General features: G+C 36.0%; 1 protein-coding gene across 6 annotated transcripts in view; it reads right to left on the bottom strand.

Moving 5' to 3' along the window:
• The window catches only part of FBXO38 (F-box protein 38), a 58,743-nt gene that overhangs the window by 19,812 nt on the left and 13,564 nt on the right, over positions 1 to 25,367 (bottom strand). For 4 of the 6 annotated variants that reach the window (XM_005558189.4, XM_015452108.3, XM_005558193.4 and 1 more), the window contains exons 3-12: positions 23,565 to 23,698; positions 20,218 to 20,381; positions 19,847 to 20,012; positions 17,541 to 17,678; positions 16,003 to 16,140; positions 13,270 to 13,363; positions 11,429 to 11,559; positions 7,885 to 8,055; positions 6,122 to 6,264; positions 4,984 to 5,194 (exon numbers count right to left, since the gene is read on the bottom strand). In XM_005558189.4, the coding sequence (XP_005558246.1) occupies positions 4,984 to 5,194; positions 6,122 to 6,264; positions 7,885 to 8,055; positions 11,429 to 11,559; positions 13,270 to 13,363; positions 16,003 to 16,140; positions 17,541 to 17,678; positions 19,847 to 20,012; positions 20,218 to 20,381; positions 23,565 to 23,698 (1,490 nt within the window). Of the gene's footprint in view, positions 1 to 4,983; positions 5,195 to 6,121; positions 6,265 to 6,804; positions 6,954 to 7,884; positions 8,056 to 10,955; positions 10,992 to 11,428; positions 11,560 to 13,269; positions 13,364 to 16,002; positions 16,141 to 17,540; positions 17,679 to 19,846; positions 20,013 to 20,217; positions 20,382 to 23,564; positions 23,699 to 25,367 lie in introns of those variants that run through there. The other 2 variants (XM_073995196.1, XM_073995197.1) reach the window with 2 other exon arrangements.

The raw sequence follows: 25,367 nt of genomic DNA, 5'->3' as shown, positions 1-25,367 counted from the left end.
AATATTGTCTGGTTTGTTAAAAGACTGCCCTGGCTGCTGTAAGAACTAATTTTAGCTGGGTAAGAAAATAGGCCAATTTTAAAGCTATTAAAACATTTAGGTTAAAAAAAAGAGAAAGGTCTGATGTAGCGGTAGTACAATGGGAAAGGAGAGATGTAGGCATACTGGAGAGATGTATTAGAGACATTCAACAAGATTTGGTAAATGACTCAATGTCTTGGAGAGCAGTTAGGAAGTAAAGCATAATGTCTTGATTTTAGTCTCTGGTAATTAAATCGCATTGTGGTGCCTTTGGGCTAGTGAAGACACAAATGATTCTTGGTTTTGACAAAAAGCATAATGTCTTGATTTTAGTCTCTGGTAAATAAATTGGATGGTGGTGCCTCTGGGCTAGTGAAGATACAAATGATTCATGGTTTTGACTTTTTTCCTTTGTTGGAAAATATTTTATCATTATGGTAGTACATCTTTTTCAGAACAGTTTTAACTTACAGAAAGTTATATATATGTATACATATATATTATACATACATACATATGTATGCTAACTTATAATCAAGTATCAATATTCACCAAATGTTTTGTTTAGCTGAAATGTTACTTCAGCTGTAAAAAAAAGTGTTATAAAGATGCCTCTTAACAAAATAATTTTTATGCAATGAAATTGTTGCATAAATTAATAGAAATTTATGATCAGACATAATATTTAGTGGTTGACAACTACCTGCCCCAAAGTATAAAACAAAATACATTTACTGGGTTTTTTTTTCAGACTGCAAACCCCTTAGGCTTCAAAAATAAAAATTTTACAAAATCAGTGGTTTTCAAAGTATAGTCCCAGACCAGCAGCATCAGCACCACCTGGGTACTTGCTAAAAATTCAAATTCTTGGCTGGGTATGGTGGCTCATGCCTATAATCCCAGTACTTTGGGAGGCCAGTGTGGGCAGACTGTGAGGTCAGGAGATCGAGACCATCCTGGCTAACACAGTGAAACCCCATCTGTACTAAAAATACAAAATATTAGCTGGGTGTGATGGCACGTGCCTGTAGTCCCAGCTACTTGGGAGGCTGAGGCAGGAGAATCGCTTGAACCCAGGAGGTGGAGGTTGTAGTGAGCCAAGATCGTGCCACTGTACTCCAGCCTGGGAGACAGAGTGAGACTCTGTCTCAAGAAAAAAAACAAACAAAAAAAATCAAATTATTGGCTTGGAGCACTGGCTCACACCTGTAACCCCAGCATTTTGGGAAGCTGAGTTGGTTGGATCGCTTGAGCCCAGGAGTTGAGACAGCCTGGGCAATATATGAGATTCCATCTCTATTTAAAAACAAAAACAAAACCATATTATCTGGCCTCACACAGACCAAATAACTGGAACTCTGAGGGCAAAAATCAGCAACGTGTTTTAACAAGTCCTCCAGGTGATTCTGATGCACACTCAAGTTTAAAAACCACTGCCATAAATAAAACTGCAGAGCAATTTCACTTGGCAGTCAATTTAGGCTAACTGGGGTGGAGGGATGAGAAAAGAGGTTCACCATGATGCCATATTTAAAAGCATTAAGTACCTGGAATGTATGTTTTAAATCAAGAGAGAAAATTAGTTAAATGATGTATAGGTAAAACTATGCTTTAAAGTTATAATTACTTAAGTAGTTACATAAAAATAGACACTATGCTTTAGCAATTACAGAAGCATAATTTTGATACTTATAGGCAAATGTAAATTGTTAAAAAAAAAAAAGAACATTGTGGGGCACAGTGACTGACTCATGCCTGTAATCCCAGCATTTTGGGAGGCTGAGGCATGAGGATCACTTGAGGCCAAAAGTTTGAGACCAGACTGGGCAATTCAGTGAGACCCTATCTCTACATAAATTTTTTTGAAAAATCAGCTGAGAGTGGTGTCACGCATTTGTAGTCCCAGCTACTCAGGAGGCTGAGGTGGAAGGATCACTTGAACCCAGGAGTTTGAGGCTACAGTGAGCTATGATCACGCCACTACCCTTCAGCCTGAGTGACAGTGGGACTCTATCTCAAAAAAAAAAAATAAAAACCCACAAACAACAAAAAAACCCCATCAAAAACTGTAAACATTTATTCTTATTCTAGAATGCTGCAAAATTCAGGTAATCAAGTTATATTTTCAGCTAACTAGCTCATAATTGAGTACTCTAAGTTCTAAGACTTCTGAAAGTACAAATTTAAGATAATATCCTGCCAAATTATAAAATTTTGATAAATATAGTAACTGTGAAACAATAAATCATAGTTTTGTTGGAGTTAATTTATACAAATTAAATAGCTTTTAAAATTATACAATGCCCCTCTTTATAGTAAATTACCTCATGCAAGCTGAAGAAGTTAAATACAATAGAGCAATTAAGACGGGTGCTGCTTCATTCTGGGGCTGGTCCAAAACCAAGTAAAGGCCCATGCATGTAAAGATTTGTTTTAAGACTCAAGGTCTCCCTCTGTCACCCAGGCTGGAGTGTAATGGTGTGATCATAGCTCACTACATCCTTGAAAACTCCCTACTCAAGCCATCCTTCCGCCTCAACCTCCTTAGCTTATAGGCACGTGCACTGCACCCGGCCCAGACGTGAAAAGTCTTCAAATTGTATATCAAGAAGAGTGAACATGTTAATACCCATTTCAAAGAAATTTTTAAATTATTATTTTCACTTGAAGATGTGAACCATCAATATTAGTCAACTGTTTAACATAATTCCCCATTACCCCTTTTATTATGAAGCCCTGTATTTCTCTTTATTTCAACCAAAGATCAGTCTTTTTCTAGTTCCTTATTTTGTGTGTGTGGGGGGAAAATCTAACTTATATGTGTGTGTGTGTGTTGTGTGTGTTGTATACATGTTTAATAACAAATACAACTGAATGACCTGTGGAATCTAATGTTTTCTATCAATCTTCCTTTCTCTACAAATGCTGCCATTGCCTCTGGTTTTCTTAGGCTTCCTCTTGTTGAAGTTGTTTAATCCTTCAATCCTGGCATTTACGTATGCTTTATACAATTATGCTTTATACATTATGTATTTATTCTTTGCTTCTCAGGATTAAACAGCATTTTGAAGATACTGTACTTGACAACAGTCCTAGGTAACTGCTGAAGCTGAATCCTTTCATTGTAATTATGGCTTCTTAAATCAAAATAGCTTATCCTGTATCTTGTGTATTTGGTTTTTATGCCAAATCTCTCATCTTCTGAAACCATATTTACAAATCAAATTAAGATGTAAGTTCCATTTTCCCCTCTTAAATCAAATACAGATACGAATTAAATCAAATATGTTGTTGAGTATCTTTTTGGTCCTTGTTGCAACAATATGTGATTTCACAATAGCAGGTATTCTCCACTGTACTGAGAAGTCTATGGCAAATTAATCTTCTAGTGAAGTCTATAATCTGTGTGTCAACTCAAACCAAAAATGAGTTCACAGGATTTGGGTAGTTCTGAATGGCAGCTGCTATAAGTTTCCCATGTAGAGTCCATGTCCTCTGACACGCAGATCTTTATGGTGGTAGTAACCTGTACTAGGTACCATAGCACTCAGGACAACAAAGCAAAGGGACAATATGTGACTGTCTTGCCCTCTCGTTCCCTTAACACCTGTTGGCTCGGCACTTTTATTTTTGCATTTTTAAGGGAGATTGTTGGGGAAAGATTTTACCTAGGTTTGAAATGCGTAAGAGTACACCATGGACATAAAGTACAGAGCTAGACAGCTGCATTTACTGCAGAAAAGTATAAAAGTCAAGGCTGGAAATAAAGATTTGGATTTAATACCATATAGCTGGTACTAAAACCTTGAGCTTGAGTGAAAATGTGTAGAGAAAGCTATCATGGACAAAAGTGGAACACAGGAGGTGCTACAAGCAAAGGAAAATGAAGTAGGAGAAAAATCAGCAAAATGGTTTCAGAGATGCCAAGAGAAGAAAGTGTCTCAAGAGTGTACAAGTCTAGGCAACAAATGTCTAATGCTGCTGAGATGTCAAATTAGATGAAAGTCACGAAATGACCTTCAGATTCAGTAAGACAATCACTAGTGACTTTGCCAAGAGCCAAAGTGGAGAGTTCTATAGGGACCAAGTGAGATGAGAAAGTGAAGACATTGTCTACAGATGATTCTTTTGTCAAAAACTGTATACTCAGAGTGCCCCTAAAGGAAATCATGCCCTGTACACAGTACATCTCATTGTAAAAGCAGGTACATAGTATCGGAGTACCCTATTTCTCATTAATTACTATGTGCAAGAGTAGGCAAATGGGGAACAACAAAAGGATGGCTAGAAAAGATTCCTTTTCCAGTTCCTAAGCGTGAACTGGGAAACTGGAAAATTTGGTAACAAAACAATCTTACATCACTTCACTCATCAACAGAGGGATGGATGGAGTACCTTCACACATGGGTTGGCACACCGCAAGTATTCAGTATATATTAATGAACTGGACAGACAATTACATAAATGAAATAGAATAGTCCTTCTTAGCTAATGTACTTAATCTGCTGTGTGGAAGTGAAGACCTAATGATTAAAGGTACATGAAAGGTGCCAATGTGTAGCTCATGGTTGGTATTAATCTTTCAGTTCTTCAAATATCCAGAAATGCTCTTAATGTTCATGCTATCCATTGGTCTGGGAGACAATAAAAGATACTCCTTTGTCTAAATCCTGAAAGTTCAGTCTCAGACCTCAAGAGTTACCACTCTACCCTAATTTCCCCGGCATCTGTAATCCCTCCCATTCTGTAAGTATTCTTACACAGTCTGTGGACAAAAACAGTTTTGAAACAAGCAAGAAAAGAGAAAAATTTCACCTACTCCCTCATGTTCCTTATCAACTAACTTTCCTCAGTGTGGAAAGTGACAAGTTGAAACAGGGGCAAAAGGGAACAGGATAAAGCAGAAATACAATACAAAGTAAAAATCATTTCTATCTGGAGCTCACAAAAGATCTGGGTTACCGTCAGCTGCAAACTGCTGCTCTCCTGGCTGTAGATCTTGCCGAAAGTCATTCTCCTCGTCTGAGTCATCTGGGTGATGGTGATTGTTGTCGTGGATGTTGGCATTGTTATTCTGGGCATTATTATCGTCATTGTTGGAGTTCTGGTTGCTAACAAGAGCTGATGAAACCCCAATTCCTGTGCCTGCACTCAGACCAACTCGAGCACAACCCTAAGGCAAAACCAAAACACATATGTTTATTAATTTGGGTTAGTATCTATCACTTCATTTTTAATATCCCTTCATTTCACCTTTACATTAGAACTAATATTTATATAGTACTTATTTATGAAATGCTTTCACATACACATAGAAAATCTTATTTAAGGCCTGCAACACTTCAAGATACATAAAGGGTTACTGGCTTAATTTACAGATGAGGAGTCACACAAGGAGAAGAGATCTGCCCAACAGCACATGGCCAGTAAGTGGTACAGCTGCAATTTGAAACCAGGATTCTGACCTCGAATTCTGAGCTTTCCTCATTATATTGTACTGCTTCAACAGTGGGAATGTAACCATTAATAACTGATAAGAGAGAACACAAATGGTTGAAGGATTAAGTTTTTAATTACCTTAACAGTACAAAGTTCTATATGTTAAGCAGTTTGAAAATAACATTTTGTAAAACTGGGCAACCTCAGATTTCCCAGGCTATACAACTTAACAGAAAGATAGCAGCAAAGTAAAACACTCCCCAAATAAATCCTTAATTCTTATTTATACTTTGGGTTCCTAATTAGATTTAATCTACCAACCCAATTATATTTAATCCACCAATGAATTATTCCACGTAATAATTTCTGTTTTAAATTTCCAGCCTCACCCTCACCTTACCTTTTGTTTATATACTAACAGAGACGGCTTCCACTTACTTCTTCCTTACCCTTCCCCAGAGAACCCTTAATTCTCATTTAGAAGAATGAGAGGCCATGCATTATTACAACCTTTATGCTTTCACGGAGGCTGGCAGTAAAAAGTCTGACTATAACACTGTAAAGGCATATTGTTGAAAAGAAAAAAAAAAAAATCACAGGCTGTTTTTATTTTCTTTCCTGAGTATCAAAATAAATAAAAACTCCCTCAAATGTATCTTACCTTGGGTGGTTCACGAAACATCTGATCCAGTGAAATAAACTCTAGGCTGGGTAACAATTCAATAAACTGGCCAAAAGAGTCCAGCTTCAAAGCATGGCACCGTACTAGGTTGATATCAACCAATCGAGTCCATCTTGAGTGGTCTGTTGAAGAAATGACATGACCAGAGAAAACATAAGTAACACTTTCCCCATTACTGATGAATTTTGATACAGGTCACAAAGACTTTCAAATCCTTTTTTATTAAATAACTTTTCCTTTTTTTCATGACTTCTAAAACCTGATGATTCTAAATTATGATGTTTACATACCTAATTCCATTGTGAGAACTAAATGGCCTGGGGAACATTAATTTGAATCCAATCAGCCCTGATTTAAATGTGATCCACTCAACAACCTACATGGCTTTTCAACAATAGGACACTGAATTAAAAAATTATGGCATATTTATTTAATAGAACATCATGTAGCTATTTCAAAAGAATGAAGGAGAGTTTAATATGCTTGCTGACATGGAAAACTCTCCAAATTATACTTAGTACAAAAAACAAGCTATAGGACAGTGTATACACAGTAAGATCCTTTGGTATAATATAAATTATTTTTAAATGCTACACATATATATGCTGCAATATGCATAATTTGTCCAGAAAAATATACAAAAAACTGTTGATGATGGTTACCTTTGAGAAGAGGAGAGTTTTCATTTTGTACCTTTCTGTACTGTTTGAAATTTATCAAGTGCATGTATTACTTTTATTTTTTTAAGTGTTAACAGGAATTCTGAGTGATGGGATTATAGGCCATTTTTTGTTTTCTTCTTTATACTCTTCTGTATTTAAGAAAACAAACAAACCAAAAACCCAATAAATGTTATTTTTTTAAAGTCATCTACGCCTGCTACACCCTAAAGTTCATATTTCCCAGTAACTTCTTGGTTCAGCAGGGCCAGGGATAGAATTTAACTGCTGCTGGCACATGAGACATGACTATATTAATGAGTGATCTCAGCAGAGGTCCCAGCCCTAAAACAAGCCTGGATAGTAGCTTTGTGAGGAGATACAGATTCCGGTCAAGTGACTCAACAGCAGAGGAGGCTGTTCTGTAGGTGTCAGTGAGAGGCTTTGTCACAAGTACAACTTTCTCGGGCTCTCAATTTATTTAATGGTTTGTAAATTTCGGTATTTAAGAAGGGCCTTTAAGACAACAGATGACATTACTCTGAGAGGAAAATGAACTCCCACCATAAGGGAAAAATATCAAGTGCAAAAGTCACACTTCTACATATAGGAGATTGGAGGGGTAGGTCTGAAATAGACTGGGATTTCTAGTCAATAGAAATTTTTATCTCAGGTTAATGTCACTCAATGAAAGTTCAAAATACATACCTACTTTGTCCTTTCAGATGATGTGCCATTGTGAAGATAATTCTGAGAAAATAACTACACTATCCTAAGTCCTAGGTAGCAATGAACTAAGCTTAATTTTATATTCCTAGCCCAAAGAAGTACATATAAAAATCAGGGCACTTGAATCCACAACCTGGAGAGTATAAATTTCCAGGTAGAAACCTTCAGAAGTTTAAAGAGGCATTGAATACACTTCCAACTAGTTATCAAAGGTTACCAGAACTTGTATGAACAATCCAAACGAAATACCTACAGTTTACATTAGGAATGCAATCATATCACACATAGAAAACAAGGACAATTGTATTATTTCAGTATCAATAAAACATAGCTGTATTTGTAAGTCTGTAATACCTGAGATCCAATTGTATGGGTTGTGTAGATGAGGGCAATTGTAAATTGCCAGATATTTGATACAGGAAAAAACTTCATTGACTGCTTTCATCCCTATATCAGTGATGATACCAGGATTTTCTACCACATCAGCCAAACCATACTTCACCAGATCCGCATTAGCCATTCTGCCTAAAAAGACCAATCAGTTTTTTAAAAAAGTCAAATTCTTAAGTGTTAGGGAGTGTTACCAATTTTGTATCTTACCAGTCAGCATAAAAAGTCTCTACCATCATTCTGTATCATCTGCTTATCGGGTTCAGGTATAATTTTAGGTTAGGTATTATTTACATATAGTAGCACCTCTTGTACAAAATAATAAATTATATTAAAAGTCAAAGGACAGCTAGTAGGAAAAATTATTTCCAATTGTTTAGAGAAGAAAAAAGGCAAAAATTCTTAAAGCATAAGTGAGGACATATCATACTGGTTCACACGATGGTAAAGTTTTAGCTTTATCATTTAAAAGGGAAACAAAATCTTAAAAACTCAACTCCCTCACAGTAAAATGATGTTCTTGAAGCCCAGTGTGGACATGTGTAAAGAAGGGTAAACTCTGAGAATTTAAGATTCATCGTTACAACCCATGGCAATGGTTAGTAACATCTATTTATACCCTAAAAGTGCACTTCTTAACTCAAACACATGCCACTGGGCTTTAGTGCCTACTCTCTGGTCACACACTAGGGGTTTGGGAATACGTAAAGGAGGATCCTTTATCCTAGATCATGCCACTGAGAATCACACCTCATCCCTTGCCTCTTATCACTTCTCCCATCTGCCTGTCCCCTCACACTCCAAGATTCTATTAGTTCATAGTTACATCTTTAGTGTCTAGCATAGTGCTGGGGATACAAGAGCTCATGGGGATACATGTCTCTCACAGTCTGCAATCAATCAATACGCAGGACAAAGAAAACACTGCCGCTCTGGTGAAGTTGCCCTGAATATCACAGGGGTTTACACCTTTAGCTAGAACATGTTTAAAACAATCCATCTTCTTCCAAACTTCCAATTTTACTTTCCATATAGTTTACAGTTTTTCTCCTATAGTTCCTATTTTTGGTATTTCCTGGTACTTCTTACAGATTTCACCTTAATCCATTCTTTACAATTTAGCTGAGCTATTTTCTTTAGCTCCTGGTAAGGACCTTTTCCCTGCTTTTTGGACTTGAGACGAAACTTGCATTTTCCTTAAGATAGGGTAAACCTTGAACTGACCCTGTTTCCTGAGCACTACCTGAATAAATGCTATAACCTAACATGACAAATCAATGTTTTGCATTTAGTTTTTTGAGATGATCAACCACGTTTCTACTTTTGGGGCTTCCTGCTTGCCACACTCCTTCAAAACCCTGATGATATTACTTGAGATTCACGTTTGTTTTTCTTTTCAGCCCACAGGTCAGCTAAAAGTAAAAGCTATCATTTATTGAATACTTCCTAAGTGTCAGAGATTGTTGTAAATGTATATATCACTTTTCCCTTGATTCCTCAGAGCTACCCAAGAGAAAAGCAGGAAATCACCTTATCTTCATTTAAAAAATGAGAAGAATGAACTTGCTTAGGTCTCATGATTAGTAACAGACAGGCCTCAATTCTCTCTCCCTCAAGCTCTAGGACTAAATTCCTAGAACTCTAGGGCTACGACTATATTTTTTTCTAAAATTTTCACTGAGTTATACATCTCTATCACTATTATATAAAGCTTACAGATCATAAATCCACATGAACAAAGAACTCTCTAAAGATTCATCTTTAGGTCATCGCTAGAAGACAAAGGTGATGTTCCTATTTATTTATTCTGCCAGACCTTTTATAACAAGAAAGTGACCCAAGTTTTACCAGAGGCCAGTCACCACTTCTTGGGGAGATGCTTCAAATCTAAATTACTGAGAAGAGAGAAACTAAGTGAGAGAGCGTGAGTGAACAGTGACCTCATGACATTGTCCATAAGAAGTACCACGCACCTATCTGAAACAGAGAATCCTAGGCCATCTTTGGAGGGACAGAAGATAGTATGTATATGGAAGAAATGGTTAAACTGTGGCAAATAAGAAGAGAATGATAGTACAAAGTTCAACATAACAGACTATTAAGTATGAAACAGAACATGAAACAAGTTGTGTTGAAAACTATGAGATAATGATAGTCAAGAAGGTATTTTTATGCTATAGAAAAAGTACGTTGAGGAGAAAGAAACACTACAGGAAAATAATTGGTTATAAAGATAACACTGGAAGACAATTCTTCAGTAGACCTAAATTTGGCCATCCTGAAGGTACACAATTTGTCAAGTTCTGAGCTTTTGGCAAAAACAGAAAACAACATTATAGAAGTAATATCAACTTCAAAGCTAATAATTTTAAGTTACTATACAGACATTGCAGAAACATAGGGAATGTTAGATACTTCATTCAAAACCAGAAAAGCTTGATATCAAATGTATTAATTTTATATAAAATCATTGTACCAGTTAGCATTTTAAGCTATTTTGGAGAAAAGCTGATCTTTTTCAAAGCTGTATAGATTTAACGTGAATCTAATAGTCAACTGTCTAGAAAAGGATGGCTTAACTTTTTAAAGTAATCACCTATATTAATGAGTACCGTGAACAACAAAAAAGTAAACAAACAAAAAACCCACAACTATTATTGTAATATATACATTAGAAATGAAAAAGAACAACAGTCATGTTTTTTGAGTGGGACTGTCCTGATTGGAAGAATTAAGCCTTCTTATGTTCTTCTACAACACAAACTAGATCCAAAGAAAAAATGTTATCTGCTATGATGATGAGAGTTCAAGAAAGACTTGTTGCAAATCAAGTGGGAAGAAAATGAATTCTTGAATAAAAACATGTTGGTGATGAAAATTTTCTTTCATATCTTATTGATGCCATATGGAAAAATAGTTTGAATAATGAATTGACATGCATTCAAACCCAAAGAAATGAGTTCTCAATTGTAAATGCGTAAGAAAATGCTGTGAACAAGCTTTCCAACAGCAATCATCATTAAATGAATACTGACCATTATGTGCTCACACTATCTGGAAAATCCAGAACCCCCAGCGGGCTTATTATGGAAATGAAGAGCATGGGCAGGGAATGGGACCTCATCTGAGAGGACCATCAAAAGCTTCAAGAAGTGTGGCAGATCAAATTCAACAATGGAACCAAGGATGACATTCTGTGAAAAAAATGAAGCAGAATGGGAAAGAAACGTGGGCAGTAAAGTGGAGACAATATCAAATGTAGATAAGGTTCTTTTTCTGGTGTATTGTTAGTAACTATATTTTCTATAGTATGCTAAAATCAGAGGCAATATGGAAAAAAAATCACTGACATTTCTAATTTAAAAGTTTATTTTTCAAGACGTGAGAGCACCTAAGATTTTAAGTTGTCTTATGTTCAAAAAGACAAGGCACAACCCCAATTCAGATTTCAGTTTGTCAAGTAAATTTCCTACAGTAATTCTAGGAATTAAAATGAGATAAATCTTACTCTGTAGCAAAAACTCATCTACATATCCTAGATGAAGGGTTTCAAACTGGGGGAACTCCAACTCTGCCATCTTTAGGGCAGAAAAGACACCATCTTTGGTTAGGGAAGGCTGGATCCGAACTTCATGTAACCTGTGAATAAAGAGAGAGAACATATCAGAGTAAAACAAAAACCACCAGAACCAAAGATTCCTCCTAATATAAGTGTATTAGTCTGTTTCTATGCTCCTGACAAAGACATACCAGAGACTGGGAAGAAAAAGAGGTTTTAATGGACTCACAGTTCCACGTGGCTGGGGAGGCCTCACAAACATGGTTGAAGGCAAAAAGGAGCAAGTCACATCTTACATCATGGCAGCAGGCAACAAAAGAGAGGCTGTGCAGGGACGCTCCCGTTTTCAAAACCATTGGATCTAGTGAGACTTATTCACTATCACGAGGACTGCATGGGAAGGACTACCCCCATGACTCAGTCATCTCCCGCTGGGTCCCTCCCACAACACAAGGGAATTATGGGAGCTGCAAGATGAGATCTGAGGGGAAACAGAGCCAAACCATATCAGGAAGACTCTGAAAGAAGTTTATGACTTTAGTGAAGTGTCACAGATGTCAACAACTTCTCTCCCACCTCCTCCATTGAAAAAACACAAAAACAAAAACATATTTTCTTCAAAGGAGTATCTGCAAAGTGTAAGGAAATCTTAGGCAGTACACTGAAGCTATACATTAAATAACAATTAATTACAGGTAAGAATCTTATACCAAGTGCTTTACTAAACCTGAAAAGTCAATGTGAGAATCTGCACCTGGTGCTGGTATTTGACATTTTGCTTAGGCTAGCTATTAATGTTGCATTTTAACCAAGAGTATAGTTCTGTAGTAGGTAACAATACCTACTTAAACTTAGAAACACTTTTATTTTAGACCCTGAGGTATTATTCTGAGGGACTAGGCTCAGATTTGTCAAAGCCGAGGTTTCCTAATGCTTGTAGTCATTATGAGGTGTGTATTATGTAACTGCAGAATTATCTTAATTCTTAAGAAGGGTAAGTTTAAGTTGTGTTCATTATTTAGAAAGACACTGAATTATTTTTGGATTGATATGAAAGATGAAAGAGTGGTTTATTTTTCTTCCTTGAGAGTTCATTTTTCACAATGATTCTGTAAAAACATGGCTAGGATTTCCGGGAAAAAAAAAAAAAAGAAAGAAACACTTTTATTTTGTTTACAATCCTAATCAATAATCTCTTGATGGAAAAAGCTGTGTTTTTGAATAAATTTAAAAAATGGTTAATTTAAAGAAAATACTATAAAATAAAAGTGGAGGTAGAACATTGATATGTAAGAAATAGTAAATGTGGTATAGTGATACAACCACTTGGTTAAAAATTATAGATGTGTTATAAGGTCAGACTTTGGAAAAGCTGATTTAAAACACTGATTTCTGAATAGCAAATATTATCACCAAGTAACTAGAACAATTCAGAAAATCATCCAGAGATTGAAACAATGGTCCTGAGAGGGCTACAGACACCAGAGCTTCAATGCTAACTTCTGTTGGACTCTTAGCCGTTTCCAGAAATTCCACTGCTTTTCTCTGATATGAGACCATGCCACTCTGGAGTTTGCTAGTATGCAGCTCAACTGGTTACCAGTATATAACATTAAGACTACCATGATGTTATACTCATCTGTTATTTAAACTTCTTTGTATTTTAAATTTGAACAAGGCTTGATCAAAAGTACACACATATGTACACACACGTTCCACAATTTTTTGTAAAACAGGGAAAGACACAATTACTTCTAAAGTGAAAGACACAATACAAAGAGGAAACATACCTACGGGCAGCAGTAATGATGAGGTAACCAAGATCTACTTCAAGAGCATTTTTGCAAGCTCCCAGAACAATAGTGTGCAAATTTCTAAAACCACCTGAAGACAAGGAACAAAAACAAGTGTTTCTTTTGACCACAGTATTTTTAGTGAAGTACTTATAAACTATACATTATAAAGTATTACCTTAGATGATAATTATTGGTTTAAAAGTAAATCTCAGCTTTGTTTTTACATTGAAATTAATATCTTAAGATGAATTATAACTACTAGTCACCTAAAAGGAGATGAAAGCAGACCCTCATTTTGACAAGACACTCTGATGGCATCTGAAAACTACTCTAAAAGATTCAGACTGTTAAGTAAGGATTTTTAGAAAGTCAGAAGCTGATGAGATAATTGTAAAAAAAGAAACCCTGCCATTTCTGGCCAAATTTTGAACCTCCAAATATCATACGGAACAAGACCAGAACCACTTTAACTGATTTTTTTAATGTTTCTGAAACTTGTATTTACCTACAAAAAAGAACATAAATTACTAATGTACAGCTTAAAGAAATGACTGACTTATCCGTTTTAAATTTGTATAAATAAAGTCACAAAGTATGTATACTTTTGCGTCTGGCTTCTTTTACTAAACATTCTGCTTATGAGATTCATCCATATCGCTGTGTAGCTGTAGTCTGTTCATTCTTATTGCTGTACAGTATTTTGCTACATGAATATGCCACAATTTAATTATCCATTCTCTTGACGACAGGCATCTTTCCATTTTGGGATGATTAGAAACAGTGCTTCTGTGAACAATCTTAAAAATGTCTTTTGGTGAACAAATGTAAACACTTCTGTTGGGTTGAAAGCCAGGAATGCAACTGTTGCTATGTGTATGACCAACTTTAGTAGATACTACCAAACAGTGTTTCAAAGTGGTTGTATGAATTTATATTCTGACCACCAGCGTATGAAAGGTTCTGTTGCTCCACATCCTAGCCAACATTACCGTTTTTATCTTTTTCATATTAGTCATAAGTAGGCATAGTCATTTTAGTGCTTGAATATCACACTGTACTTTCAATTTGCACTTCCCTAATGATTAGTAAACTTTATCGTTTTTTCATGTTTACTGGATTCTTGTGTGGAAACTTTTCTATTCAAGTATTTTCCCATTTTTTTCTATTGAGTTGCCTGCCTTTTTCTTATTCATTCCAGGAGTCCTTTATATCTTCCCAAAACCCGGTGTCTGTATTGCAAACAGCTTCTCCCTTTCTGTAGCTTGGTTTTTCACTCTTTTTTTTTTTTGAGACTGAGTCTCGCTCTCTCGCCCAGGCTGGAGTGCAGTGGTGCGATCTTGGCTCACTGCAAGCTCCACCTCCTGGGTTCATGCCATTCTCCTGCCTCAGCCTCCAGAGTAGCTGGGACTACAGGCGCCCGCCACCACGCCTGGCTAATATTTTGTACTTTTTAGTGGAGACGGGGTTTCACCATGATAGCCAGGATGGTTTCCATCTGCTGACCTCGTGATCCTCCCGCCTCGGCCTCCCAAAGTGCTGGGATTACAGGCGTGAGCCACCACACCCGGCTGGTTTTTCACTCTCTCAATCATGCCTTTTGATGGACCAAAAAAAAAAAAAAAAAAAAAAAAAAATCTTAATTTTAATTTGGTATAGTTTATCAATCTTTTCTTTATGGTAAATGCTTTTTGGTGTCCTGTTTAAGAAGACTTTGTGTACTCAAGGTCAACAAGACATTCTTCTAAGCTATTTTTTAAAATTTCTTTTTAAAAATTGTTCTCATTTGAATCTATGATCCATCTAGAATTAATTTTTGTGTGAGGTATGCTGACTTCTTGAATAAAATATAACGCTGGGTCGCCCTTAAAAATCGATTAGAGAAGAAAAGTCTCTGTTTTTCTTTCAGGACCTTTATACAAACTCAGCTTTCAGCACCTCTCTACAGGTCTTCTCTCTAGTGAATGGAGAGAGACCTTCTTTTCGTTTTTGACTTTTATCTTGTTAACCATCGCCATCAATCAAAATACTGCTGGTCTTAGGGGTTGTTTCATCCCACTGGCTAAATGTAATACAGTACACTTACACCACACTTGACTGACAAAATGTCTAGAAATGTAGTGTTTACTTTTCTTAGATTTCAACAGTATTAACTATAATGCTGTTTGTTAACAATAGTACTTGATGACTTTCCATTTTATTTTAGAGAGCCAAAGTTAGATTTTTGGTTTCCAACTATTAATCATCCATTTTGCTAAACCACAATTTTTTTTTCTGCAATGAGATGATTAACATAGAGCATATTCTGTTATGTATTATTTATCTATTATTATATGATAAATATTAACATTACTAATGCCTAAATTTTTTTTGGAAGCCTAGCCTGTACAAGTTGTAAAACATCACCAAAGAATGCTAGAAATCCGTGTTAACATTTCTAAGAAAGATTCCAAATATAAGAGGACGTATTATTAGCTATGCAAAAGTCAAAACAAGCCAGAAAACACGTCTTATCACTCTACTGTCTATTTTAAGAAAGTTTAATGTGCACCAAAAGAAAATGAACACTAGCTATGCTCATGGTTACTTATTGTCCATCAAATACACCAGAGAAAGCACAATTACTGACAAGCATTTTCTTTTTAAAAGACTTGCCAGGGAAGTTAAATAAAAGCTTAATGATTTTTTAAAGTTGACTTTTAAAAAATAGTAACAAAAGAAAATGAATACCTGATCTCCAACTGTCTTCAACAACATGTTGGATAAGACCTCCAAGGAAAGGAACTCGAACCATTTCTAAGTGTTCCAAGTTTCGGGCAGAGGCTAAGCCTGTTACTAAAGGGACATATTTCAAGGAATTTGTGGGTCCTAGAAAAAAAAAAAATCTTTGATAGAACAATGTAAAGTGCCTTAAAATGAATTTCAAATCAGTGAAAGGCATGTATAACGTGTAAACTCTATATCTCTGCAATCTAGTTCTTGTTACAAATGGAAGTGTTAGCCTATTAACCATACATTTACTCAGCATAAAGGTTTTTCAGTAACACTGGAGAGAGATGTAGTATTCTGTAAATTCTCTAAAGGCTCAATAGTTTTGAACCCAAACTAACTAATGGGAAAAAGTCAAGATAAAAATTTGATCCTTCAATCAAGTAAACAGCTCAATCATTTAACCATCTCTATGACCAGTGTTGCATTAGATACTACAGAAGATCACAAAAGATATGGTCCTGTCCATCAAAAAACGTGCAGTTGACATGGAGCTAAAACTAACATAAACAATTATAGAAGGATAAGAAGGCAGACTGCATCAAGTATAAAAATAAGATCTGCCATACTCCATGAAAAAGAAAAAGAAAGAGGAGAAAAGTAAGTTGGAAAAGGCAGAACCTGAAGAATGCATACAAAAAAAGAGGAAGAAAGTGCACATCTCAGGATAAGGCAACAATAATCCAGCATAAGAAAAGACATTGAGGTGGAAAGCTGTATGGTTGTCCAGGGAACAATGAATAGTCAAATGTGATGATAAAAGAAGGTATATCTTGGAAAGGTGTCAGAATAAGGCTATCAAGAGGGGTCCTGGTTATTTTGACCTTAAGCAGAGTAGTTCCCCCTTAATGCTCTAAGTGCAGGGGTGTCCAATATTTTGACATCACTGGGCCACAGTGGAAGAGGAAAAATTGTCTTGGGCCACACATAAAATACACTAACATTAAAGATAGCTGATGAGCTGGAAAGAAGTGGGGGGTGGGGAGGGGAAAGACCGTGTGTAAATCTCATAATGTTTTAAGAAAGTTTAAGAATTTGAATTGGGCATCATGTGGGCTGTGGCCAGCGGACCGTGGGCTGAACAAGCTTACTCTAGGGCAACAGGGACACTAAAGATTTCTGTTTAGAAGGATAATACCATAAAAGCTATGTTTAAGGTAGATTAAGGAAGCCAACTATTTACATGCAGAATGATTCAGAGACCAGAGACCAGAAACAAAGAATACTGAAATTTAATAAAACAATCCTATGAAAAGTAAAAAGTGCCTGTAAAAAATACAGATATTCTGAGTTGTTTTTGTTTTTGCTGAGGTCAAACGCAAATCATGTTTCTAATGTCTTTAAAACAAAAAGTACATTTATCTTCACAAGATGAGTAAGTTATAAGACATAAATAGTAATAGCATAATATAATTGTATTTACAAATGTAGCTAAAGTTTGCTTCAGGATATTTTTAGAATAGCTTATGTTTAATTCCACCATAATTGTGTACCATTACCTGCACAGTTCCTCATGACGAAAGTTCTTAAGCTGATACAAAGGAAGTCTTTAAATGGCTGTGGTTTAGTAAGTCTTACCCACTTCATATAAAGGTGCCTTAGCATTGGGATACAAGGAATTTCAGGAACATTCACCCCTAAAACACAAATATAAAAAAGAACAAACAAGAAAAATCACAAAACTATACTACATTTTGCTTATAAGTTCAAGAGTCTATTTTTCATATTAACAGTTTAACTGGTCAAGGATTTTTATCAGAACAAATTACACAAAATCTATTAAGTTTGCCTTATTTAAAACAGGTTTATAAAGAACTATAAACTGACTTAATTTTTTTAGAAAAGGCCAATGGGAAGATAGAGTTTAAAAAGTATTTCTATATCTTAGATTAACACGTAAGTCTTTCTCATAATCTTACAACTCTCCTAGGATACATTTTCCCAGAAGAGGTAAAGTGAAAATGGATTATCGAAAGCAAAACTACAACGATGGAGATGGAACACACAAATTTACTATTTGACTACTAATGTCCACTGCCCCCCAGTAGGAAAACTAAATTTCTCAGTGCAAAGTCAGCGAGGTGGGTTTAAATATGCAAATAGATATTTGGAAGATAGCCAGACACAGAGCTTTAAAAGCTGTTTTCTACAAATATATGAATCTTAAGACTTTGTAAATATGTGGTAGAAGCCAGCCAGCATGGCTCTGAGAAAAGCAGAAACCTGCCAGTCATTTATTTTAGAATTTCAGATTGGTAAAGGTAATTTGATGCATGGGATCCATGAGTGGCTTAATACTAGAAATCATACCTACAGAGGACCACGACCAGAAGAAGGGAGGTGTAGCATGAGGGGAAAAAATACAGGAAATATGGACGAAAGAAGATAAAAGCCAAGGAAGGGACACAAATTTATTAAAGAAATCCAAGGATCCAGGATGATGGCATTTAACAAACAGTAGTTGGCAAAACTATTTAATGCAATTTTTAAATTTGGAAAATAGAAGCTCTGCTAGCAAGAATAACTAGAGAATGCAAAATTGGAGTGCTTGAATGGTCAGTTCTTTAAAGGCTAAATTCTGCCAAATGTTCTTATTGTAACCTACAAGGATTACCCCTTAACTTGTTCCTCTCAAAATAGCATCACTCTGCTATTTAACTCAATTTAGCTTGAACTACACACACACATAGTACAGCAACAAATGGGAAGTAAAATTAAAGATGAGACAAAAGGACAAAAAGCAGAAGTGAGGTACGGATTGAGATGTACGATGCAGAAGTCACAAAGGTAAGTTCAGCATCTATTTTAATACTATCAAGATGGTAGTAATGATTGTACTGATTAGGAAACCCAAGGTGGCAAGAGTGAGACAGATGCAGAGAAGACAGTATATCCTAGGCCCAATCCACTTTCTGTCCCAAACTCTATAAACAAAGGACATAATTGCCCATTCTCTTGGTAATGTTCATTATTATTAATTTACCACACCTCTGCATCACCATAATACAGTGTTAAACTGTTAAATGATTCCCATAAATTAATGCATTTTAATAAAACTTAACCTGTACTTATATTTGCAATGAACTGTGACAGGCATTATAGAAAATATAAAGATATGAAAATAAGTCTTTGACCTTAAGGAGCTTATATTATAAGTTTCAGATATTACAGAATCCTTATATCTAAAAATCCAATTTCAAACTAGACACCACTCCCTGATCTTATAAATGAAGGGTTGCTAGAAATCTTTACTTTTCTCCCATAATTGTGTATCTTAAGTCTTATTTAAGACCAACTCCTTATCATTCCCGATGCCCTCCCTTTACCACCTGAGTTTCAGAAATTTCCAATTCTTTGGACCATCCCCAATACCTAGAATAATGCTGAAAACATATATACTCTCTCTCTCTCTCTGTGTGTGTGTATATATATACAGAATAAAGTAGTAAACAAATATTAAAGAACAGACTATATTAACAGGGACCCCCGAATTCCTTTCAGTAGCGTAAGCCAAAAGTGACAAATTTGAGAAAATATTTACCCATTTTACTTAAGTTGAAGCTATTGGTATATAATTTCAAAGAATATTCAGATAGAGAATATACACTTGGTGAAACAGTATTTCCCTCACCCCAGTGGATCTTTAATGGGAAATCTGAATTTTTATACAGGTCTTGAAAACATTTATTTTGAAGTCATCAATCAACAAAGCCATCTCTAAAATTCTCATTATTCTTTTTCAGTGAATATTCAGGTTATATGGCATTTCAGGGAGTTACAACTGACCCAAGAAACATGTACTCACCAACTAAATGTAAAGTTTGAATTTTGGCTCCTATAGGAATTTTCAGTTTATTTTCAGGAGGAATTGGAAAGGCTCCATTACGATTACGGAATTTCCCCAAAATATGAACATGGGGCATATATGTCCAAATGGATTCTACCAATTCCAAATGAGAAGTTTCCACACCCTAGAAAATAATGCCAAAGCAAGCATAAGAAAGGATTTTAATTTAGCATCCAAAGCTTTTATTTCTGTACCACAAGATGCTAAGTACACAATGGAACTTAAAAGTTTGTAACAGATGATTTGCATGTGAGTAAACAAGTCTATCATTCTTTGGGCTATTATTTCATCAACAGTTGATGCCAAAATGTCCAGCCAGGTGCACTCACCACTAAGTTTGGGCATGCCTGCAAAGCTTCTAGGACTCCTGGAATGCTAAAAGCCTCATGGCCCCTTACTCTTCGCCTCTCAAGGTATCGAGGGTGAAGGCCATATAGCTGTTCAACATCTGGCATCTTCTTTAATAGTGTTAGAAAACTGGAATCTGTAAAGCCTGAGAAGTTCAGAAGTATTTAGAGCCAGGTTCGTCTTTCTGTTCATTAACACTTACTAGGCACTTCTGATTTTTACCAAAAGTTAAAAAAGACTTCCTTTTCAAATTTCCGTAAGGCTAACACTAAAGCTGAATAAACATAACAGAAAATATACTTCTTTAGTAACAGAGGAAATGTGTCAGAAACTCCACTTAATCTGAGTTAATACTTTATGGAGGAGGCTTTTATTATTGACCGTTTGGTTTTTGTTCCTTTTAAGGCACAGAAATCTTCAACAAAGAACACCCTTTTAACCCAGATAACTTGGACCTATTTGGTGGATGGAGAGGGACCACCCACCTGATCACCACCACCCTTCTCCTCCCCCACGGGTACTCTCTTGTCTGTAAATCCTTCAGGGCTCTGCAGAACACAACTAAAAATATAAATAAGATATGATCCTCATCCTTAGGAAGCTCACAGTTCTGACCTTATTCCTATCTCAAATTATTCTATCCATTTTCTAGTAATTACTCTGATACTCTGTCATATGTTTAACTGTTACTCCCCTGCCATTTTAGACAATTAATTCTTTTGAAAAAGACAGATGCAAGTCAGCTAAGAGAACCAGAGTGATCCAATCTCAGGGGATGCTGCTGATAGGAAGCTATCTATCCAGGAGACCATAGCAGGAATCAACAAGATGGGAACAGAGAGAGGCAGGTTACTTCCACAGCAGAAGCTGTTGGTTAAGTAAGTGGGGAGACAAGTCTCATATGGATGCTATTTTAATCTGTTACAAGGGCTTTTTTATTTTTAATGAAAGTGGTCAGAAAGCCAACTGTCTGCTTATTAATGACAAATAAAAATATTAACTGCCAAGAATAAAAAGTAGGCCCCAAATATTTAAGTCTTACATACTTTTTTGAAAGTTGTTTTATTTGTAAGTTATCTCATTTAACATGTAAAGTCCAGACATATTAACTTCAGTATCACAAAAGTGAAGAGTAAGAAGAGACTAGAGATTACTTGGTCTCTAATTACAATAACAATTCTTATAACTTTCTTGCATAGTAACTTTTAATTACTGAACAATTCAATGTGTTAATCATTTTGTTTTTTCATTTATTCTCACGACCAAATCAGAAAGGTTATCACCCTATCTAACAAGCATAAAAAATGAAGTTGAGAGAGTTTAAGAGCTTCCAAATGGCAGTGCTGGAATCTAAAACCAAGTGTAACCTCTGCAATGTTTATCCTCTTTTGTCACATATGTTGCCTCCCACGAGAGAAATGGGGAAAGTTCTACCTTCTTTACAGAGATGGAGTGAGAATCCAAAGAGATCACATACATAAACCATAAAGTACTATTATATAAAGAATCTGGGTTAAACGCCAGAGAACTGGTCAGGGTGGCATTAGTGAGCAAGGTTAGTGTGATCTGATCTTAGGCTAGAGACTGTTTGCTTCAACTCTCTTTTACATTCATTGCAAAGATGGGAAGCCTTGGGCTCACAGGTTATTTATCACAGCCTAAAAGTCAGCAACATGCAGTCAAATTCTTCTCTAATTGGTAAGTGGTAGTAATGTTAATGCTAAGACTGTATCACATGGGAGTTCTGCCATCCTGCCTTTATATACTATATTAATCCCATCTTCAGAATTCCCACTGGCCTAATCTTTGCAAAAGCAAAACTAATATAAGGAATAAGACGATCGTTTTCACACTGCCCTAATTTTTTTTCTTTCCTGATATAAAGGATCATTCTGAAACAAGATGAGATGAATCTTTTACCCTTAGAATGGCTTTTATTAAATATTTGAAAGCAACCACGGTTTGCCTCCCACAAACCTATTAATCAGTTCCAGCCTCAGGTCTTTGCAATGTTCTTTATAAGAAAGTATATATTGGGGCCGGGTGCGCTGGCTCCCGCCTGTAATCCCAGCACTTTGGAAGGCTGACACAGGCGGATCACAAGGTCAGGAGACCAAGACCATCCTGGTGAACACGGTGAAACCCTGTCTCTACTAAAAATACAAAAAATTAGCAGGACGTGGTGGTGGGTGCCTGTAGTCCCAGCTACTTGGGAGGCTGAGGCAGAAGAATGGCATGAACCTGGAAGGCGGAACTTGCAGTGAGCCAAGATCGCACCACTGTACTCTGGCCTGGGCAACAGAGCAAGACTCCATCTCAAAAAAAAAAAAAAAAAGTATATATTGGTAACTACTATGGCCAACTGATAAGAGTTAGCAACTGATCTGATGACTCTCTTGAAAGGATGCAGCACCCACCTGCACAATTCCAGTATTCCAGAGCTAACCTGTTCTGTTCTATAGAACAGAACAAGACAATTACCTCCTCCAGCCCTTCACTTCTATTAAGGCTTTTTTTTTTTTTAATTTTTTGGTCCCCTCTCAGTCTTATACCATTTTCAAAGTCTCATAATCTGGACATCATAGAAAAAGGATGACTTTACAAGACAGATTCATAATTGCAAAACAAGAGTAACTAAATTGTACCAATTAATGGATTGGCATTAAGTGAAAAGAAGCTTTTAATTGCCTTTTATTTTAACTCCTTCCTTTCAAGTATGCCTTGCTTAGCTAAAGCCATTAACTTTCTTTTCAGGTGGTCTCTTCAACTGGGAACAATTTGTAGTGGTTAGGAAGCTAACTCTTGAGTTCTTTACCTGTAAGCTCGGTCAGTGCCTTATTCGAGAATCTCCAAGACCTACTATAGGCCATTTAAAGAAATTGGAGTTCTGTGGTCTATTTTACAAAAATGGCAAGTATTTATTTAATTAAAGGGTACAGTTTAGTTGTAGAGGAAATCTATGATGAAAACTGTTACCATTCAACGGAAAACCTGCATCAGAGAGTAAAGGACACACACGGTCTAATGTGATATACATATACTCCATTAACCAAAGGCTCATGTTCTCCAATCACATATGTGTGTGGAACAGGCTGATATAGTTACTTAAGGACAGGAAATGAAAAGAGCAGACTATTAAAACCATAAAGCCTCAGGTAAAATGCATTTTACAAACCTAAAACCCAACATGAATAATTTAAACAAAATCTTGCCTCCCTACGAGGTGACTTAGATTGCCTTTTTCAAGAAAACAAGTAACTTTTTATGAAACCATTGTTACTACTTTCCAGTAGGACACTACTGTACTTTACAGACTAAATCCACTTACCACTTGGCATGTATTCCCACCACCGCCCTGCACAGAGATCTACAACTCTCACAACTCGCAGATACAGGGTCACTGCTTCCTTTAGCTTCCGGGAAAGACATTCCATACACATGATATCCTGCAGAGGGAGGTACCTTTGTGAGAGAAAGAAACTCATATTTATCAAGTGGGCAAGTATCACCCCTCACCAATAAGTTATTTTTTTTTCCTTCTTCCAATCTCCTACCACTCAAATGAAATAAGATCTTCAGACAGAGATTCAAAGCTAACATGCATATATGGTCATATATGGTCATACAGCTTTTTACTAAAAAGATAAGTCAGCAAATACTTGAGTATCCAAATAAGGTATTGAGCTCCCTCCACAGGTCATTTGATAAAACCTGCCTTTCTTCTTTTGAGTTTTCAAGGACAAAGAAAATCTAAAAACAAACCCCCCCCCAAAAAAAAAGAAAAGAAGAAAAAAAATAAGTGCTTTTCAAGATGTGATGAGAAAGGAACCTGAGAAAGATCAGAGAGAATTACTCATTTTGAACATGGGCAATATTATTGCATATCTTTTACAGAATCTACTTCCTGTAGGGACACTTTGCTCCCTCTCAACTCCACCCTCCTGCTCCTGCAAACTCTACTATCTTCTCCACCAACAAATATGTATGCTAGCTATATAGTACACAATTTCTTTTCCCAGATTTTTTTTTTTTTTTTTTACCTTTTAGGTCACATACACTGATAAAAGTATTGCATAAGTATTAAGACACCTCATCTGAATTACAGCTTCCTCTTTTCCATTCTTCTTTATTATCTTTTCCTGAAACTTTCAATCAACCCTGACTTTTGTTCTGTTATATATTCTGAAAGGTCTATTTTTCTCTCTTAAGACCCCTCCACACACACTTAATTAAATTTTTTGAAAAGTTAAAGCTACCTTTACCTACTGAACCTGTATTGCGTCACACTCCACTCATTGTTTCACAACAACCTTAAGCGGTAACTAGCTGGTTCCTGTTTGTCATACAGCTCTCTCCCAGTCCTTTTTCTCCCCCTCTCTGACCTGCTGTGTTCCCTACCCATCTCTGGCTGTTAACTTTAGCCAATGAGAAGCACCAGCTGGAGGGCTGCAGGTGGCAATGCTGCCTTTCTACTGCTGCTAATCCCGTAGATGAATTCTTCATCATCGCTTACTTGTTCCGTAAACTCCACCTACACCTCTGTAAATAGTCCCTTCATTAAATTATCTTCAAATTCCAGGCAAGTGTATTTTGTGTTATCTGTTGGCACTTCACTGACATAGTAGACACTATTATTACTCCATTTTACAAGTGCTGAAATTAGCTCAGAAGAATTAAACCTGCAAAATGTCACATGGCTAGGTAAGAGGGCGAAAGGGTCAGGAATGGCAACACAGCTTTGTCTGACACTATCTGAAAGAAAAGTCCACATATGCCCGTTGAATATTCATCTGATCCATTTTTTTTCTACTTCTTGTCCCTCTTCTTACCCCTTTAAAATGATTTAAATCAAATCTTATACAAAATAAAGCATTACTGCTAGCCATAACTTAATTTAGTCTCTATAACTTAGATTATAAGTAGAATTTTTCAGAAACATGACAACACATTTTATAAACAATGAAAAACATTAAATTTGCTTTCTAAATTAATTTTGCCACTGTAATATTTTTCTCCTAAATATTGTTATCCAACGTATTTGCCTAGGTTAGATTTATACTCCCTTTAAATACAAACAGATGAATAATCACAAAATCAAGATTATTTTACATCATATTTTCCCTAAGAAGTA

This window comes from Macaca fascicularis, chromosome 6, assembly GCF_037993035.2.
Source record: "Macaca fascicularis isolate 582-1 chromosome 6, T2T-MFA8v1.1".
NCBI classification, from domain to species: domain Eukaryota; kingdom Metazoa; phylum Chordata; class Mammalia; order Primates; family Cercopithecidae; genus Macaca; species Macaca fascicularis.
The sequence above is the reverse complement of the archived record's forward strand: the minus strand, read 5'-3'. Positions and strand labels throughout refer to the sequence as shown.